We start from the raw sequence: 21,876 nt of genomic DNA, 5'->3' as shown, positions 1-21,876 counted from the left end.
ACAGATGTGTGACAGTAAGCGATACATCACAATTGACAACCGTTATTTTTTGAGAAAATTACTAATATTATGATTATATCGTAATGACATTAATACTATTTCAATGATAGTCAGGCCTAGGTGGGCTATCTCTTAGAAAATAACATGAAGATGAGTGGGTCTTATTAGTGGTAAGATCCACATAAATATATGCAGGCATAATAGCATGTACATGTGGTTCCATTTTATTCTAAGTGACACTTAACCAAGTAGCAGGCAACAGTTTTATTGCAGTGTACTTTATCACTTCATAAAGTGACAGGCCTAGGATACCATTAGAGACCACCTGCCATACCAATTTGTGGATTTCAATGAACCCGTCAGGAAAATACTATTTTGGCCATGTAACTTTAAGTGTAATACCTTTTGACAAAATGTGGTGAAATTGGTCTAGAAGTTGGAGGACAGCATTAACTCAATAGCTTGCACAGGTGACATGCGTGCTTAAATTCTGTTTTAGGCCTATGTTCTGTACATGTTATGTACTTTCTAACCATGTTAAATCACATTCTTCTCAAATATCCTGAGAATATCCTTCTCAGAATGTTGGTGTGTCTCATCGTAGTGTGCATGACTGCCTTGTAGTAAAATAGTGTGCATGACTGCCTTGTAGTAAAATAGTGTGCATGACTGCCTAGCCTCTATCCCTATCAATCCCTTAGGAAATGTGATGTGATCACGAGGGGATCAGAAATCCTGGCATCCAGTCATGCGCTAATGTGGTATTTAAAGGCTAGAGGTTTATTTGGATGGTGTGTGGGCAATTAGTTGCCTACAAGAGGACACAAGTGCGCACTGAAAATCAACTATGAAGTGATGTGGTTTCGAGTAAGGTACTGACTTCTATTAGAGTGTGATTGAATAAAGAGAATTCGTCGATCCACTGTTCCATTCAACTAACTTTCTGGTGTGCGTCTTTTTGCCTATTCATTGCCTATGTGGAAGTACGGTTTGTTGGTGCTTTTCGGCGCCCTGTTTGTGCGCGGGCAGTTTCCGAGGGAATGTGTGACTCTGGAGGGGCTTCGGAGTGGCCAGTGTTGTCCATCCCCGTTTGGGGTCGCGAATGATGCCTGCGGGTCCGCCACAGGACGTGGACAGTGTATTTCGATAGCGGTAGACGCAAGTCCACACGGCCCCCAGTACCCCCACGATGGACGGGATGACCGTGAACGTTGGCCCATCCGCTACTTCAACCGAACCTGCCAGTGCAACGGGAATTTCACAGGTTATGATTGTGGCCGTTGTATGCATGGATTAGCCGGGTTAAACTGTGACCAACCCGTCGCTGTCGGTACGTTTTTTTTTTATCCCACTTTAAAACAAATAATCAAATGTTGCAATTTCCAGTATAAAGCGATTTGATGTTTTTACACAATCGAAACAGCATAGGTCATCTCAATTATGTGTCTCATTTAAGTGGAGTGGTAAATCTCACACTTAAACCAATTTAATTGAAATCACCAGTCCACATATCTGTTGAATAAAATAAGCTATGGTGTAAAGTCCTTAAGTATAAATACTTGAAAGTACTACTTAAGTAGTTTTGGGGGTTATCTGTACTTTACTTTACTAATTATATGTTTGACTACTTTTACTTTAAGGTTAATTTTGGGGGATGGGTTAGCTAACATGCTAAGTAGTTCCAAAGTAGCTAAAAAGTAGTAAGTAGTTGTAAACTTGATAATTAGCTAAAATGCTAAAGTTGTCCGTGATGAGATTCGAACTGTTTCAAATTCCTTATAGTAAGCAAATCAGACGGCACCATTTTTTATTTATTTACGGATAGCCAGGAGCACACTCCAACACGCAGACATCATTTTCAAAAGAAGCATGTGTTTAGTGGGTCTGCCAGATCAGAGGCAGTAGGGATGACCAGGGATGATATCTTGATAAGTGTGTGAATTAGACAATTTTCCTGTCCTGCTAAGCATTCAAAATGTAGCGAGTTCTTTTGGCTGTCAGGGAAAATGTATGGAGTAAAAAGTACATTATTTTCTTTAAGAATGTAGTAGGTTAACCCTTTAACCTAACTCCGACCCCTAACCTTAACCCCTAACCAGGGTGGAAAAATAACAAATGAGCATGCTTTTTAATGTTTTTAAAACAAGAAATGTATTAGTAGTAAGAAGTAATGTCTTTCAACCAATGTATGTTAAGATAAATAATTTAGATACAAAAGAAAAAAGTAAAACAGGTAAACAGTTCTACAAATGAACATTAAGAATAAACAAAGTGCCTGCCCTGCCACAAAATGCTGAGTGATACGGCTTCTTTATTAGTATTAGTTCAGTGCTTTAACGCTGATTTTATTTTTAAGGACTATGTATATAAGTTGATATTTAGGAGCACAAAAAATAAATGTAGCTCCACAATACAATTATTTGAGTGTTTTAACGATAAGAAATGACAAAACTGTAATAAAACGTTTTTGGAATGTTCCATGTTCAATCAAGCACAATTTACTCCCAAATATTTGAGTCATTAGGTTTGATAAAAATGTTCCACTACCCCTTTAAGGGGTGGCCATTACCATGGTAACGGGACTCCCTGTCTGCCAGAGATGATAATCTCATGTCTGCTCTACCAGCAGACAGTTGCAGCAAACTCAAAACGAATATTGAAAATCAATCTAGTATTTGAACAAAACAATACCACCCTGCATACCACTGCTGGCTTGCTTCTGAAGCTAAGCAGGGTTGGTCCTGGTCAGTCCCTTGATGGGAGACCAGATGCTGCTGGAAGTGGTGTTGGAGGGCCAGTAGGAGGCACTCTTTCCTCTGGTCTAAAAAATATCCCAATGCCCCAGGGCAGTGATTGGGGACACTGCCCTGTGTAGGGTGCCGTCTTTCGGATGGGACGTTAAACGGGTGTCCTGACTCTCTGAGGTCATTAAAGATCCCATGGCACTTATCATAAGAGTAGGGGTGTTAACCCCGGTGTCCTGGCTAAATTCCCAATCTGGCCCTCAAACCATCATGGTCACCTAATAATCCCCAGTTTACAATTGGCTCATTCATCCCCCTCCTCTCCCCTGTAACTATTCCCCAGGTCGTTGCTGCAAATGAGACCGTGTTCTCAGTCAACTTACCTGGTAAAATAAAATAAATAAAAAATGTAACTAGCCAAGAAACAGGAGGACAAAGTCACACTTTAGTAGCCTTTCAGGTCAATTCGACCAACTTCTACATGTGGGTTGAAAAAAACTGTTCCCAAATGCTGTGTGTGATCACACGCCAACGTGGCTGGTGAAATAGACATTCTTACCCGCTAATCACAAAATCTACCCATATTTGGCGGGTGATGGGTATTAATGTCCCACCATGCCATTGATTTCCCGCCCTGCCACTAACCCTTAGTCAAGCTAACGTTAGCCACCTAGCTAACATAGCCACAACAAATTGGAATTGGAAACATATAATATGTATAGCAAATTTATAACATATTGTCCAAATTGTAATTCGTAACATATTGTAACGACCCTGGGTTTATAACCGCGGAAATCGACTGCCGCACGAGCATGCTTTTGCGGCACAGTCGATAGCGCGCCGGACCTCGGGCTAGAAGGTCGAGGGTTCGAGACCTGCTCCCTGCTGTTTCATTACAATATTATATTAATTGTAATTCGTAACATATCATATGATGATGGAAATACACAAATTAATATTATACCAAATGTAACATATCACACTAATTTGCATCCCAGATTGTCGTTCACTATGTTATGTCTACCCATGAGTGAAGGTTGACATTATGCACTGACACTCAACTGGATGAAAGCCACATTTCTACACAGACTATGGAAAGCATGCAATCTTTTTGTTGTTGTTGAAAGGACACGAATGTCGTTACATATAGCTGCATTTTATGTTTGACATAATTACCTTTTTGCCTCATATTCAGGCAATGGTGTATGCGTAAAGATGAACGTTGACTGCGGATTGGCTACATGCCCAATCATTTCTTAACTTCTTTCCACAAAAGAATGTGCTCATTAACGCATGAATGACTAAGAAAATCAAATGTTATTTTTCTCTTTAATTCTTCAGTCCGGAGAAACGTGATGCAGCTAAGTGCGGATCAGAAGCGAGCTTTCGTGACCGCACTTGACCAGGCCAAGCGCACCGTGCATCCGGACATTGTGATAGCTACGCGGCGATACCAGGATGTCTTCGGACCCGATGGAAACACCCCGCAGTTTGAGAACATCACCATCTACAATTACTTTGTGTGGACCCACTACTATTCGGTCAGCAAGACCTTCTTGGGGGCCGGCCAGCCGAGCTTTGGCGGAGTCGACTTCTCTCACGAAGGTCCCGGTTTTGTGACCTGGCACAGGTTTCACTTGCTCCAACTTGAGCGCGACATGCAGGTGAGATGGGGGTACCAGCAATTACAGCATGTCCCTGCATGTAATATGAACTGAAATAGTCAATAATAATGCAAATAACTACTTTTTTAGTGTGCTTACTATTCAATTGGATATCACAATATAATAGTCCATTATCTAATGGTATTATGGATTTTCACCACCAGCAAAATCCATTTTAATCTATAGGCTGGGCCTATTTATTACCCGTCAATAGTCATTTCACTTTCCCTATTGTTTGCTTGAATTAGTGCCGCATTAAGGGTGAGGATATCTTTAGAGATGAAGCAATGTTGTACCATAATCAAGCAAGCTTTGTAGAAAATATGCTTAAGCGTTTACTAGTCTGAGCCTAGATTTCCCATCTAATAGGGCACAAAAGAGCATCTGTGGCCCAAGTTATTTCTTGAATTATGTGTTACTAATTGGCGTTACTGACAAAGACTGTTTATTGTTTTGAAAGATCTTTATCTTGGATGTCCGTAGGCCAGCTATATTACGCCTCAGCAATAAAGACAAATCATTATTTCATACAATGGAAAAATTGAATCAGGTGTAGCTATGTTGTATGTTGCTGGATTAAAATAATGCAGGCACTATATACTTCTCCAAGACCATTTGTAACAATTTTATTTGCAGTTCATTATTGTGGTTTCTAATTGCACAAACTAATTATTGTAATTGTGTGCCCTTTATGTAATTCATTCTAACCCTACTCTCAATTTAGGATATGCTGCAAGACCCTTCCTTTGCCCTGCCCTACTGGAACTTTGCCATTGGTGGAAGCACCTGTGACATCTGCACAGATGACTTATTGGGAGCGAGGAGCAACCTCAATATGAATTCCATCAGCACCAACTCCATCTTCTCTAACTGGAGGGTGATCTGTGAGAGTGTGGAGGACTATGACACACTGGGAACCATCTGCAACAGTAAGCATTCAGTAGTGCGCTTATATCCTTCCAAATTTTAAAGATAACACCCTATATGGTGGGTAGAATTTGCCTGTAGGCACAGATCTAGGATCAGCTCACCCTCCTCAAATGTTAAAATGTGTAAAAGTCATTGAAATGATAGAAACATGCTCACAGGGACACCTCAGTGTCACCATTCCATATTGTGATACCTGTTGATTACTATTGTGAACGCTGCGTGTAACACATCCGGTGTCAGGATAAATAAAATTCAAGGTCTGATAACTTTCTTTAATTATGTTTAATTACCGCAAACTGTAACAGTCCTGACCTATTTATGTTAGTTTTTATGTGTTTATGGTCAGGGCATGTGTTTTGGGTGGGCAGTCTATGTTATCTGTTTCTATGTTGGTTTCGGTTTGCCTGGTATGGCTCTTGATTAGAGGCAGGTGGTTTGCATTTTCCTCTAATCAAGAGTCATATTTAGGTAGGGCATTTTCACTGTTTGTTTGTGGGTGATTGTCTCCTGTGTCTGTGTGATGTTACGCCACATGGGACTGTTTCGGTTTTGTTTGTTCGGTTTATGTAGTCTGTTCCTGTTTTCATGCGTTCTTCGTTATACGTAAGTTCTTATGTTCAGGTGCGTCTACGTCGTTTGTTGTTTTGTAGTTATTCAAGTATAGTTCGTTTTCTGTCTATGTCGTGTCTTGTTTAAATCAATAAATCATGTCATCATACCTCGCTGCATATTGGTCTTCAGATCCCTCTCTCCTCTCCTCGTCTGAGGAGGAGGAGGATTTAGAGTATCGTTACAGAATCACCCACCAAAATACAGTGACCAAGCGGTATGGGAATGCTCGACGGAGCAATAAGAACTTTTGGACTTGGGAGGAGATCCTGTCTGGTAGAGGACCCTGGGCGCAAACTGGAGAGTATCGCTGCTCTCGTGAGAAGAGTGAGGCAGCCACAGCCCAGGAGCGGTGGTTTAAGGAGGCAGCTAGGAGACGTGGATGGAAGCCGGAGAATCCGGAATTATGAGGGGACACGTCTTGCACGGAAGCCCGAAAAGCCCGTGAGTAACTCCCAAAAATTTCTTGGGGGGGGGGCTAAAGGGTAGTGGGCCAAGGGCAGGTAGGAGACCTGCGCCCACTTCCCAGACTAACCGTGGAGAGCGGGAGTACGGGCAGACACCGTGTTACGCAGTAGAGCGCACGGTGTCTCCTGTACGTGTGCATAGCCCAGTGCGGGTTATTCCACCTCCCCGCACTGGTAGGGCTAGATTGGGCATTGAGCCAGGTGTCATGAGGCCGGCTCAACGCGTCTGGTCTCCAGTGCGTCTCCTCGGGCCGGCATACATGGCACCTGCCTTACGCATGGTTTCCCCGGTTCGCCTACACAGCCCGGTGCGGGTTATTCCACCTCCCCGTACTGGGTGGGCAACCGGGAGCATTCAACCAGGTAAGGTTGGGCAGGCTCAATGCTCAAGAGAGCCAGTATGCCTGCACGGTCCGGTATTTCCGGCGCCACCTCCCCGCCCCAGCCTAGTACCTACAGTGCCTACACTACGCACTAGGCTACCAGTGCATTTCCAGAGCCCTGTTCCTCCTCCACGCACTCTCCCTATAGTGCGTGTATCCAGTTCGGTGCCTCCAGTTCCGGCCCCACGCACTAAGCCACCTGTGCGTCTCCTAAGTCCTGTACACACTGTCACTTCTCCCCGTACTAGTCCTGAGGTGCGTGCCCTCAGCCAGGTGCCACCAGTGCCGGTACCACGCACCAGGTATAGAGTACGCTTTGAGAGTTCAGTGTGCCCTGTCCCTGCTCCACGCACTAGTAGGAAGGTGCTTATCATTAGCCCGGTGCCTCCAGTTCTGGCACCACGCACCAGGTCTACAGTGCACCGTATCCGGCCAGAGCCATCCGTCTCCCCAGCGCCATCTGAGCCATCCGTCTCCCCAGCGCCATCTGAGCCATCCGTCTTCCCAGCGCCATCTGAGCCATCCGTCTCCCCAGCGCCATCTGAGCCATCCGTCTCCCCAGCGCCATCTGAGCCATCCGTCTGCCAGGAGCCTGCAAAGCCGCCCGTCTGCCATGAGCCTGCAAAGCCGCCCGTCTGCCATGAGCCTACAGAGCCATCCGCCAGACAGGAGCCGCTAGAGCCGTCAGCCAGACAGGAGCCGCTAGAGCCGTCAGCCAGACAGGATCTGCCAGAGCCGCCAACCAGACAGGATCTGCCAGAGCCGCCAACCAGACAGGATCTGCCAGAGCCGCCAACCAGACAGGATCTGCCAGAGCCGCCAACCAGACAGGATCTGCCAGAGCCGCCAGAGAGCCATGAGCAGCCAGAGCCGTCAGAGAGCCATGAGCAGCCAGAGCCGTCAGAGAGCCATGAGCAGCCAGAGCCGTCAGAGAGCCATGAGCAGCCAGAGCCGTCAGAGAGCCATGAGCGTCGAGAGCCGTCAGCCTGCCATGAGCGTCGAGAGCCGTCAGCCTGCCATGAGCGTCGAGAGCCGTCAGCCTGCCATGAGCGTCGAGAGCCGTCAGTCTGCCATGAGCGTCGAGAGCCGTCAGCCTGCCATGAGCGTAGAGAGCCGTCAGCCTGCCATGAGCGTAGAGAGCCGTCAGCCTGCCATGAGCGTCGAGAGCCGTCAGCCTGCATGGACCTGCCAGAGCCGTCCAAACAGGACCTGCCAGAGTCCTTCAGCCGGGATCTGCCCCTTGTCCCGGTGTTGCCCCTTGTCCCGGTGCTGCCCCTTGTCCCGGTGCTGCCCCTTGTCCCGGTGTTGCCCCTTGTCCCGGTGCTGCCCCTTGTCCCGGTGCTGCCCCTTGTCCCGGTGCTGCCCCTTGTCCCGGTGCTGCCCCTTGTCCCGGTGCTGCCCCTTGTCCCGGTGCTGCCCCTTGTCCCGGTGCTGCCCCTTGTCCCGGTGCTGCCCCTTGTCCCGGTGCTGCCCCTTGTCCCGGTGCTGCCCCTTGTCCCGGTGCTGCCCCTTGTCCCGGTGCTGCCCCTTATTCCAGTGATGGTCCTTATCCTGGTGCTGCCCCTTGTTCTGGTGCTGCCCCTTGTCCCGGTGCTACCCCTTGTCCCGGTGCTAGCTATTTATTTAGGGGAAGGTAGTGTTAGGGTGGGCATTAGAAGGGGTAGAAAGAAGAGGGGAGTGACTATGGTGGTGCGGGGACAGCGTCCTGAACCGGAACCATCACCGTGGTCAACTGCCCACCCGGACCCTCCCCTGGACTTTGTGCTGGTGCGCCCGGCGTTCGCACCTTGGGGGGGGGGTACTGTAACAGTCCTGACCTATTTATGTTAGTTTTTATGTGTTTATGGTCAGGGCATGTGTTTTGGGTGGGCAGTCTATGTTATCTGTTTCTATGTTGGTTTCGGTTTGCCTGGTATGGCTCTTGATTAGAGGCAGGTGGTTTGCATTTTCCTCTAATCAAGAGTCATATTTAGGTAGGGCATTTTCACTGTTTGTTTGTGGGTGATTGTCTCCTGTGTCTGTGTGATGTTACGCCACATGGGACTGTTTCGGTTTTGTTTGTTCGGTTTATGTAGTCTGTTCCTGTTTTCATGCGTTCTTCGTTATACGTAAGTTCTTATGTTCAGGTGCGTCTACGTCGTTTGTTGTTTTGTAGTTATTCAAGTATAGTTCGTTTTCTGTCTATGTCGTGTCTTGTTTAAATCAATAAATCATGTCATCATACCTCGCTGCATATTGGTCTTCAGATCCCTCTCTCCTCTCCTCGTCTGAGGAGGAGGAGGATTTAGAGTATCGTTACACAAACAATGAATGGCAAATGCAATTTTCGTATATACGGGTTCGCTGTTTCACCGCGCAGAATGAATAGAGAACTGGCAAGAAGTACGTAAACAGCTGTTCTTATACCATGATGACGTAGTTTCAACGCGTCTGTTAGCCTATCACAGTAGAGGCTGGGCTTGGTTTACTTTGCCCCCCTTTGCGGGCCCTTTGTCCAAGCCCCTTGGCACGTTCCTTTGTCCACATCTGGTTGCTGGGTAGATTAGCTCCGTCTTGGGTCTGTCGATTCTACACTAAAACAGTTCCTAATATGGTATTGTCCAGTATTCGAACCTTCTGGTTGGTCTAGAGAGCTGCACCCTTCCCCTCTCCAGACTGTCCACAACTTTTATGGCCTGTGTTGGTCAGTCCTTACACCTACACACACTATACAGAGGGGGGTGTGCGTACATGTGTGTAACAAAACAATATTCCTCTTCAACCAATATGCTAACAGGCTATTATGCATAAACATAAATCCTAACACTATCATTACTATCATTGCTTACGCCCGGTTCACTATTCATACTCTGGTGCTATTGGCGTAACACCTTGTCTGACAACGAGACAAAATGGCGCCGTACTGGATGGCCGCCGTTTGGCAAGCTCCGACCTAATTGAGCTATGTTGCGATTATTGTGTAGTTTATTTTTACTTTATTTTCCGATCGAGGATTTGCTACCAACAGGAATCTCGAAACTGCAATATTATTTGCTTTTCGGAAACATGGCTGTCGGACAAGATACCCCCCATGGCTATCCAACTCGATGGATTCTCCATTCACCTGGCGGACAGGACAGTGGAGTCAGGGAAATTAAAGGTGGGAAGGGTTTGCCTCTATATCGACACCAACTGGTGTGCTAACTCCAACGCGGTGGAAGTCTCAACCCACTGTTCACCCATCTTGGAATACCTGATGGTCAAATGCCGACCACTCCCAAGGGAGTTTTCAGCTATTATTGTGACTGTTGTTTACATTCCACCTCAGGACAAGAAAAATAACAAGCTGGCATTTAACAAACTGTACAAAGCAAGAAAAAAGCAAGAAAACCTACGTCCATAGGCTGCTTTTCTGGTTGCCAGCGATTTTAGTTCCCCATCACTAAGACACGTGATTCCCAACTTCCATCAACACTTCTCCAACACCACTAGGGGCGATAAAGACCACTGTTATTCTACCCACAAGCAAGCATACAAGGTCCTCCCTTGTCCGCCATTCGGAAAATCAGATCCTGACTCCATACTCCTGCTTCCTGTTTACAAGCAAAAACTCAAACAGGAAGTACGCGTAACTCACTCCGTTGAGAAATGGTCACCAGAATCAGAGATTAAGCTACATGACTGCTTTGCTAGCGCTGATTGGAATAGGTTTCAAGACTCCGCCGATAACATTGACGAGCTAACCACCTTTATCACTGGCTTCATTAGGAAATGCATCATCGACATTGTCCCCATGGTGAGGGTTTGCTGCTTCCCCAATCAAAAGCCCTGGATTATCACCAAGGTTGGAGCTAAACTAAAGGACATGGCTACCGCACACAGAGCTATTGTAGACAACCCTGAGGCTATGGCTGAGGACATGAACAAGTACAAGAAGTCTCGCTATGACTGCCACAGAGTCATCAAATGAGCAACTGGACAAAATAGGAATAAGGTGGAATCATATTACACAGGCATGTGGCAGGGGCTACAGTCCATTACAGATTAGAAAGGAAGACCTAACTGTGATCTGCACGACCAGACAAACTCCTTTTTTGCACGCTTTGACAACAACAACACTGTGCCGGGTATGAGGGCTGTGAACCCAGAGGATTGGGTGATCTCGCTCTCCAAGGCCGACGTAAGTAAGGTCTTTAATAAGGTCAACACTCGCAAGGCCGTGGGGCCCAATGTTTTTCCAGGGTGTGTTCGCAGAACAGCTGGCAGGCATATTCACTGTAATTTTCAACTTCTTCTTGTCTCAGTCTGTAATCACCACATGTTTTAAGATGACCACCATCATTCCTATCCCCAAGAAATCTAAGGCTTCATGCTACAATGACTACTGCCCTGTAGCACTCACTTCTGTAATCATGAGAGGCTGATTATGATTATGGCATACATTAACTCCACCCTCCCAGACACCCTAGACCCACTCCAATTTCCATTCCACCCCAACAAATCCATAGATGACGCAATCTCAATTGCTCTCCACCCTCCCCTGCCCACCCAGATAAGAGGAATACCTACAGTATGTGAGAATGTTGTTCATTGACTACAGCTCAGGGTTCAACACCATTGTCCCCGCCAAGCTTGTCACCAAGCTTAGGACTCTGGGTCTGAATGTAACAGTTTAACTTTAGACCGTCCCCTCGCCCCGATACGGCCGCGAACCAGGGACCCTTTGCACACATCAACAACAGTCACCCACGAAGCGTTGTTACCCATCGCTCCACAAAGGCCTCAGCCCTTGCAGAGCAAGGGGAACCACTACTTCAAGGTCTCAAAGCGAGTGACGTAACCGATTGAAACGCTATTAGCGCGCACCACCGCTAACCATTTCACATCCGTTACTCTCACCCCCCTTTCGACCTCCTCCTTTTCCGCAGCAAACAGTGATCCGGGTCAACAGCATCAATGTATCAGTATAATTTTAGACCGTCCCCTCGCCCCGGGCGCGAACCCGCTGCACACATCAACAACAGTCACCCACGAAGCATCGTTACCCATCGCTCCACAAAGGCCGTGGCCCTTGCAGAGCAAGGGGAACCACTACTTCAAGGTCTCAAAGCGAGTGACGTAACCGATTGAAACGCTATTAGCGCGCACCACCGCTAACTAGCTAGCCAGTTCACATCCGTTACATGAACACGTCTTTCTGCAACTGGATGCTGGACTTCCTGACAGGCCGACCCCAGGTGGTGAGGGTAGGCAACATCACCTCCGCCACACTGTACTCCCTGTTCACCGCCATGCTGTCCTCCCTGTTCACCCACGACTGCATCAAGTATGCTGACAACACAATTGTTTGAAAGGCCTGAACACCGGCGACAATGAGTCAGCCTACAGGAAGGAGGTCAGAGACCTGGCAGTGTGGTGCCAGAACAACAACCTCTCTCTCAACATCACTAAGACCAAGGAGCTGATCGTGGACTACCGGAAACGGGTACATCGACGGGTCTGCAGTGGACCAGGTCAAGAGCTTCAAGTTCCTCGGTATCCAAATCACTAAAGACTTAAAATGGTCCAAACACACTCGCCTCGAAAAAGTTTGGCAAGGACCTTCAAATCCTCAAAGTGTTCTACAACTGTACCATTGAGAGAATCTTGACTGGCTGCATCACTGCCTGGTATGGCAATAGCACCACCCTCAATCGAATGGCGCTGCAGTACAGTACATCATTGGGGCCGAGCTCCCTGACATCCAGGACATCTATATCAGGCGGTGTGGAAGGAGTAAACCTGAGTATCTGAGTAAGCCTTGTATCTTTATTAACTTTTATTTAAATTTTTACACTGTCTCTATGCATACTCACAGAGCCCTACACACACACACACACACACACACACACACTCACTCACTCACTCACTCACTCACTCACTCACTCACTCACTCACTCACTCACTCACTCACTCACTCACTCACTCACTCACTCACTCCATCATCTGCTCACTCACACATAATATTAACATACATTTATACTGACTCTACAAACACCCACTCACATACAAGCTTATGCTACTCTGCATATCTTATATCCTGTTGCCTAGTCACCTTACACCTATACATATCTACGTTCATCACTCCAGTATCCCAGCACATTGTAAATATGGTACAGGAACTGTATATATTATGTTTACTTTCTTATTGTGTTCTTCATATTTCTTAGTGTTCTTCCGAGTATTACATTGTTATTGATTATTGCATTGTTGGGTTTTGAGTTTTCAAGAAATGCATTTCACTGTACTTGTGAATGTGACAGTAAAACTTGAAACTAGGGTTTCAAAGCGGAGGAAGCTTGGACCTTCTTCTCCAATAGGGTGATTACTGGAAGGAAGGTTGGAAGTAGAAAGAAAGGAAAGAAGGAAGCAAGAATGGAAGGAAGGAAGGAAGAAAGAAAGAAAGGAGCATCTAAATAGTATTTAAACTGGGCCTGGGTGTGTTCTTTAGAACTTGCCAACTTCCCAAGCCTATTTACTATTGCCTCTATTAGCCCAGGTTACTGAGACCCTTCTTAACCCTCTCCTCTCTCCCCCCCAGACACTGAGACCACCCCCATCAGGAGGAACCCAGCAGGTAACGTGGCCCGCCCCATGGTGCAGCGTCTCCCTGAGCCCCAGGATGTTGCAGACTGCCTGCAGGTGAACACCTTTGACACCCCTCCCTACTACTCCACCTCCTCAGAGAGCTTCAGGAACACCATCGAGGGTGAGTGGGCATTGCTGGTCTACACCAATAGATGCAGTCATTCACATTGATGCACACAGATATCACAGACACCTACACATACTGTACAGATGCTTACACACACTGAACGTTGAGGGTTGTTGTGAATGCTGACATACACACACATGCAGGCACACACACACACAACCGTCTTAGCCAACAGAGAAAGAGACAAATCTGTCACTCCGTGAGCTTTAGATCTCTGGGAAGGTGTGATGTCACTGATGTACTCCAGCCAAAATGCTATGGGCGAGTTTCACATGCATTAACCATGATTCCCTGTATTTAAACCACAAACTACTTGTGTTGTGTGTGCAGGCTATAGCGCCCCCCAGGGAAACTACGACCCTGTGGTACGGAGCCTTCACAACCTGGCCCACCTGTTTCTGAATGGAACAGGCGGACAGACCCACCTCTCGCCTAACGACCCCATCTTCGTGCTGCTCCACACTTTCACCGATGCCATCTTTGACGAGTGGCTCAGGAGGCACGCCCCAGGTAATAGATCCCATCCTACTACTGATCTCATGTTCAAGACCTGATCATTGTCTTCCTGTGCTAGTATCTTTGTCTATGCTTGCTTGTCTTAAAATATGATGCTCTTCCATCCTTTTGCCAACTAATCTACACTGAGTGTAGAAAACATTAAGAACACCTTCCTAATATTGAGTTGCAGCCCCCCCCCCCCCCCCCCCCCCCAACCTTTTGAGCTCAATTCAGCCTCAATTCGTCGGGGCATGGAGTCAATAATGTGTCGAAAGCATTCCACAATAATTCTGGCCCATGTTGACTCCAATGCTTCCCACAGTTGTGTCAAGTTGGCTTGATGTTCTTTGGGTGGTGGACCATTCTTGATACACACCGGAAACTGTTGAGCATGAAAACCCCAGCAGCTTTGCATTTCTTAACACAAACTGGTGCACCTGGCACCTACCATACCCTGTTCAAAGGCACTTAAATATTTTGTCTTGTCCATTCACCCTCTAAATGGCACACATACACAATCCATGCCTCAACTGTCTCAAGGCTTAAAAATCCTTCTTTAACCCGTCTCCTCCCCTTCATCTACACTGATTGAAGTGGATTTAACAAGTGACATCAATAAGGGATTATACCTTTCATCTGGATTCACCTGGTAAGTCTATGTCTTAGAAAGAGCAGGATTTCCTAATGTTTTGTACACTCACTGTATGTGTTTGTTGAATATGCTGTATTTTACAGGTTGCTTTTTACATTGTAGTTACTTCTAAATTACATGGTAAAATTGTAATTATACATCAATTACATGATTACTTTGGAAACTAAGATTCATAATACACACACCACTATACAACATTTGTTTAGCTCTGGGAGGCTTTTTTGTTGTTGTACATCAGGGCCATATGTTCAGAAGCTGACTCTTAGCTGATACATTTTGCAGATTCTGCGGTCTATCCTTCAGAGAATGCCCCCATTGGTCACAACAGGGGGTACAACATGGTTCCCTTCTGGCCTCCAGTGACCAACGCTGAGATGTTTCTTACAGCCCCAGAGAACCTTGGCTACTCCTACGAGGCCGAATGGCCAGGTGTGTATTGTCAATATAACTACAGGCTGAATGGCCAGATGTGCATTGTCAATATAACTACAGGTTGAATGGCCAGGTGTGTATTGTCAATATAACTACAGGCTGAATGGCCAGGTGTGTATTGTCAATATAACTACAGGTTGAATGGCCAGGTGTGTATTGTCAATATAAATACAGGCTGAATGGCCAGGTGTGTATTGTCAATATAAATACAGGCTGAATGGCCAGATGTGTATTGTCAATATAACTACAGGTTGAATGGCCAGATGTGTATTGTCAATATAACTACAGGCTGAATGGCCAGATGTGTATTGTCAATATAATTAGAAGCTCAATGGCCAGGTGTGTATTGTCAATATAACTACAGGCTGAATAGCCAGGTGTGTATTGTCAATATAACTACAGGCTGAATGGCCAGATGTGTATTGTCAATATAACTACAGGCTGAATGGCCAGGTGTGTATTGTCAATATAAATACAGGCTGAATGGCCAGATGTGTATTGTCAATATAATTAGAGGCTCAATGGCCAGGTGGTATTGTCAATATAACTACAGGCTGAATAGCCAGGTGTGTATTGTCAATATAACTACAGGCTGAATGGCCAGATGTGTATTGTCAATATAACTACAGGCTGAATGGCCAGGTGTGTATTGTCAATATAACTACAGGCTGAATGGCCAGATATGTATTGTCAATATAACTACAGGCTGAATGGCCAGATGTGTATTGTCAATATAACTACAGGCTGAATGGCCAGGTGTGTATTGTCAATATAACTACAGGCTGAATGGCCAGATGTGTATTGTCAATATAACTACAGGCTGAATGGCCAGGTGTGTATTGTCAATATAACTACAGGCTGAATGGCCAGGTGTGTATTGTCAATATAACTACAGGCTGAATGGCCAGGTGTGTATTGTCAATATAACTACAGGCTGAATGGCCAGATGTGTATTGTCAATATAGATACAGCCTGAATGGCCAGGTGTGTATTGTCAATATAACTACAGGCTGAATGGCCAGGTGTGTATTGTCAATATAACTACAGGCTGAATGGCCAGATGTGTATTGTCAATATAAATACAGGCTGAATGGCCAGGTGTGTATTGTCAATATAACTACAGGCCGAATGGCCAGGTGTGTATTGTCAATATAACTACAGGTTGAATGGCCAGGTGTGTATTGTCAATATAACTACAGGCTGAATGGCCAGGTGTGTATTGTCAATATAACTACAGGCTGAATGGCCAGGTGTGTATTGTCAATATAACTACAGGTTGAATGGCCAGGTGTGTATTGTCAATATAACTACAGGTTGAATGGCCAGGTGTGTATTGTCAATATAACTACAGGTTGAATGGCCAGGTGTGTATTGTCAATATAACTACAGGCTGAATGGCCAAGTGTGTATTGTCAATATAATTAGAGGCTCAATGGCCAGGTGTGTATTGTCAATATAACTACAGGCTGAATAGCCAGGTGTGTATTGTCAATATAACTACAGGCTGAATGGCCAGGTGTGTATAATGTCAATATAACTACAGGCTGAATGGCCAGGTGTGTATTGTCATTATATTTAGCGGCTCAATGGCCAGGTGTGTATTGTCAATATAACTACAGGCTGAATAGCCAGGTGTGTATTGCCAATATAACTACAGGTTGAATGGCCAGGTGTGTATTGTCAATATAACTACAGGCTGAATGGCCAGGTGTGTATTGTCAATATAACTACAGGTTGAATGGCCAGGTGTGTATTGTCAATATAACTACAGGCTGAATGGCCAAGTGTGTATTGTCAATATAATTAGAGGCTCAATGGCCAGGTGTGTATTGTCAATATAACTACAGGCTGAATAGCCAGGTGTGTATTGTCAATATAACTACAGGCTGAATGGCCAGGTGTGTATTGTCAATATAACTACAGGCTGAATGGCCAGATGTATATTGTCAATATAACTACAGGCTGAATGGCCAGGTGTGTATTGTCAATATAAATACAGGCTGAATGGCCAGATGTGTATTGTCAATATAATTAGAGGCTCAATGGCCAGGTGTGTATTGTCAATATAACTACAGGCTGAATGGCCAGGTGTATATTGTCAATATAACTACAGGCTGAATGGCCAGGTGTGTATTGTCAATATAACTACAGGCTGAATGGCCAGGTGTGTATTGTCAATATAACTACAGGCTGAATGGCCAGGTGTGTATTGTCAATATAACTACAGGCTGAATGGCCAGGTGTGTATTGTCAATATAACTACAGGCTGAATGGCCAGATGTGTATTGTCAATATAACTACAGGCTGAATGGCCAGGTGTGTATTGTCAATATAACTACAGGCTGAATGGCCAGGTGTGTATTGTCAATATAACTACAGGCTGAATGGCCAGGTGTGTATTGTCAATATAACTACAGGCTGAATGGCCAGATGTGTATTGTCAATATAGATACAGCCTGAATGGCCAGGTGTGTATTGTCAATATAACTACAGGCTGAATGGCCAGGTGTGTATTGTCAATATAACTACAGGCTGAATGGCCAGATGTGTATTGTCAATATAAATACAGGCTGAATGGCCAGGTGTGTATTGTCAATATAACTACAGGCCGAATGGCCAGGTGTGTATTGTCAATATAACTACAGGTTGAATGGCCAGGTGTGTATTGTCAATATAACTACAGGCTGAATGGCCAGGTGTGTATTGTCAATATAACTACAGGCTGAATGGCCAGGTGTGTATTGTCAATATAACTACAGGTTGAATGGCCAGGTGTGTATTGTCAATATAACTACAGGTTGAATGGCCAGGTGTGTATTGTCAATATAACTACAGGTTGAATGGCCAGGTGTGTATTGTCAATATAACTACAGGCTGAATGGCCAAGTGTGTATTGTCAATATAATTAGAGGCTCAATGGCCAGGTGTGTATTGTCAATATAACTACAGGCTGAATAGCCAGGTGTGTATTGTCAATATAACTACAGGCTGAATGGCCAGGTGTGTATAATGTCAATATAACTACAGGCTGAATGGCCAGGTGTGTATTGTCATTATATTTAGCGGCTCAATGGCCAGGTGTGTATTGTCAATATAACTACAGGCTGAATAGCCAGGTGTGTATTGCCAATATAACTACAGGTTGAATGGCCAGGTGTGTATTGTCAATATAACTACAGGCTGAATGGCCAGGTGTGTATTGTCAATATAACTACAGGTTGAATGGCCAGGTGTGTATTGTCAATATAACTACAGGCTGAATGGCCAAGTGTGTATTGTCAATATAATTAGAGGCTCAATGGCCAGGTGTGTATTGTCAATATAACTACAGGCTGAATAGCCAGGTGTGTATTGTCAATATAACTACAGGCTGAATGGCCAGGTGTGTATTGTCAATATAACTACAGGCTGAATGGCCAGATGTATATTGTCAATATAACTACAGGCTGAATGGCCAGGTGTGTATTGTCAATATAAATACAGGCTGAATGGCCAGATGTGTATTGTCAATATAATTAGAGGCTCAATGGCCAGGTGTGTATTGTCAATATAACTACAGGCTGAATGGCCAGGTGTATATTGTCAATATAACTACAGGCTGAATGGCCAGGTGTGTATTGTCAATATAACTACAGGCTGAATGGCCAGGTGTGTATTGTCAATATAACTACAGGCTGAATGGCCAGGTGTGTATTGTCAATATAACTACGGGCTGAATGGCCAGATGTGTATTGTCAATATAACTACAGGCTGAATTGCCAGATGTGTATTGTCAATATAACTACAGGCTGAATGGCCAGATGTGTATTGTCAATATAGATACAGGCTGAATGGCCAATACACACCTTTATTGCCAATATAAATACAGGCTGGATGGCCAGATGTGTATTGTCAATATAAATTCATTATGGATATTTGTCTTATCTACTATGTATATAACAATGTGGTCCACGTGTTAAACAGTACCAGTCAAAAGTTTGAACACACCTACTCATTCCAGGATTCTTCTTTATTTGTACTATTTTCTACATTGTAGAAAACATCAAAACTATCAAACAACACATATGGAATCATGTAGTAACCAAAAAAGTGTTAAACAATATTTTATATTTGAGATTCTTAAAAGTAGCCACCCTTTGCCTTGAGGACACATTTTTTTGTTAATGCGTTTGAGCCAATCAGTTGTGTTGCAATAAGGTATCGGTGGTATACAGAAGATAGTCCTATTTGGTAAAAGACTAAGTCCATATTATGACAAGAACAGGTCAAATAAGCAAAGAGAAACGACAGTCCATCATTACTTTAAGATTACTGATCTTGATTACTAACTAGTTTTTGTGGCTGCACTTGAAGAAACTTTGAAAGTTTCTTCAAGTGCAGCCACAAAAACCATCAAGCGCTATGATGAAACTGGCTCTCATGAGGACTGCCACAGGAAAGGAAGACCCAGAGTTGTCTCTGCTGCAGAGGATAAATTCATTAGCGTTACCAGCCTCAGAAATTGCAGCCCAAATACATGCTTCACAGAGTTCAAGGAACAGACACATCTCAACATCAACTTTTCAGAGGAGACTATGTGAATCAGGCCTTCAGGGTCGAATTGCTGCAAATAAACCACTACTAAAGGACACCAATAGGAAGAAGAGACTTGCTTGGGCCAAGAAAAGCGAGCAATGGACATTATACCGGTGGAAATCTATCCTTTGGTCCAAATGGGATATTTTTGTTTCCAACCGTCGTTTCTTTGTGAGACGCAGAGTAGGTGAACGGATGATCTCAGCATGTTTGGTTCCCAACTTGAAGCATGAAGGAAGAGGTGTGATGGTGTGGGGGTGCTTTGCTGGTGACACTGTGATTTATTTAGAATTCAAGGCACACTTAACCAGCATGGGTACCACAGCATTCTACGCGATACACCATCCCATCTGGTTCGTGCTTAGTGGGACAATCGTTTGTTTTTCAACAGGACAATGACACAACACACCTCCAGGCTGTGTAAGGGCTATTTGATCAAGAAGGAGAGTGATGGAGTGCTGCATCAGATGACCTGGCCTCCACAATCACCCGACCTCAACCCAATTGAGATGTTTTGGGATGAGTTGGATCGCAGAGTGAAGGAAAAGCAGCCAACAAGTGCTCAGCATATGTGGGAACTCTTTCAAAACTGTTGGAAAATCATTCCAGGTGAAGCTGGTTGAGAGAATGCCACGAATGTCTAAAGCTGCCACGAATGCCACGAATGTCATCAAGGCAAAGGGTTGCTACTTTGAAGAATCTAAAATCTAAAATATATTTTGATTTGTTTAACACATTTTTGGTTACTACATGATTCCATTTGTGTTATTTCATAGTTTTGATGTCTTCACTATTATTCTACAATGTAAAAAATAGTAAAAAATAAAGAAAAACCCTTGAATGAGTAGGTGTGTCCAAACTTTTGACTGGTACTGTATATATATATATATATATATATATAATATATATTATTATTATTTTTCTTTTTTAATCACGGTTAGAGTCCATCTGTCTGTCTGTGGTCTGTCTGTCTGTCTGTCTGTGTGTGACTTTTTGCGAGTGTCACATTCCAAACAATTACAAATGTAACTGTTATAAATCTTGTCTCCTCACTATAGCTGCTCCTTTCACTTTGACCGAGATCATCACCATTGCCATGGTGGCGGCCCTGGTCATCGTGGCTGTAATCTTTGCTGCCACAACATGCGTTGTGCGCGCCCGCTCCTACAGCAAACTGGAGGGCCGCCAGCCCCTGCTGGGTGAACAGTACCAACGCTATGACGACGACAAAAGCCAATCCGTGGTCTGAGCTGAATGTGAAACTACAGGGTCATGCTCATTAGGGCGCAACATGCTCATTAGGGCGCAACAGAAAATGTGTAGTCGTTCCCCGTTTTTGTCCGTTTTCTTTAGTTTATTGACTAATGAACTTGATCCAGGCTTAGCTGAGTGTCACATATTTCCATACTTTTGTGTTGTTTGCAGTTATGTATTAGATTAGATAACAAATTCATGTTTTTATCATTTCAAATTGAGTTTCGAATGCCGTATAATATGCATCACAAACTGTATTCCGGGAGTGGCCTAATGTTGGCGATGGAGGGTGGCAGTGTGAGTAGAATTAGGTGCGTCAATGCTGGTCGGGAACAAAAATCTGCACAGAGCGGCCCGTCCTCTCATGGCCAAGTTTGACCACTACTGCTGTAGTCCATAAAATGGAATCTAATTGACTGTATCACTCATAATATGGAATCTAATTTACCCTGTCACTCATTCTACTATTAGTTACATTACAGAGTGATTTGACCTGTATAACTATAGATTCTGAGTATAACAATGATTTTCTGTAAATGTGTCAACATATTTCATTTTATTTTAATCCTTTTGGTTCAAAATGGAACATTTTTAATTCCATTGAAAACATGAGTTGATTAAAGAAAATAAAAGATTAAGAATTGTTCTTGTATTATTATAATTTCTACAAGACTTGTGGAGTGTAATGTCATAATTCATACATAAGCACTCCTTATATGTAATTTAAAGAATAGAAAAACAACAGGGTCATATCTAAAAAGTTGAATAGCCTACTTTTCCACTCTGGTGTAAGTAATGTCAATTTCCATGAATTGCCACAAGGTGGTAGAAGTGAAGTTGAATACAACGTGAACAGAGTAGTGCGGGAGAGGACAGTGTCAATCAAGGCCAAATGTGTTGCTTTGAATACATATATGATCATTAATTAGATTTTA

The 21,876-nt window shown here is 44.4% G+C and overlaps 1 protein-coding gene across 1 annotated transcript; it reads left to right on the top strand.

Moving 5' to 3' along the window:
• The first annotated feature begins 780 nt into the window (after window positions 1-780).
• LOC129835194 (5,6-dihydroxyindole-2-carboxylic acid oxidase-like) lies at window positions 781-21,543 on the top strand. Its single transcript, XM_055900633.1, has 7 exons — window positions 781-1,330; window positions 4,086-4,408; window positions 5,133-5,337; window positions 13,357-13,524; window positions 13,861-14,040; window positions 14,963-15,109; window positions 20,746-21,543. The coding sequence occupies exons 1-7, from the start codon at window positions 976-978 to the stop codon at window positions 20,934-20,936; spliced, it is 1,569 nt and encodes a 522-aa protein (XP_055756608.1). The 5' UTR covers window positions 781-975; the 3' UTR covers window positions 20,937-21,543.
• The last annotated feature ends 333 nt before the right edge of the window (window positions 21,544-21,876 follow it).

Source organism: Salvelinus fontinalis, chromosome 36 (assembly GCF_029448725.1).
Source record: "Salvelinus fontinalis isolate EN_2023a chromosome 36, ASM2944872v1, whole genome shotgun sequence".
Lineage (NCBI taxonomy): Eukaryota > Metazoa > Chordata > Actinopteri > Salmoniformes > Salmonidae > Salvelinus > Salvelinus fontinalis.
The sequence above is the reverse complement of the archived record's forward strand: the minus strand, read 5'-3'. Positions and strand labels throughout refer to the sequence as shown.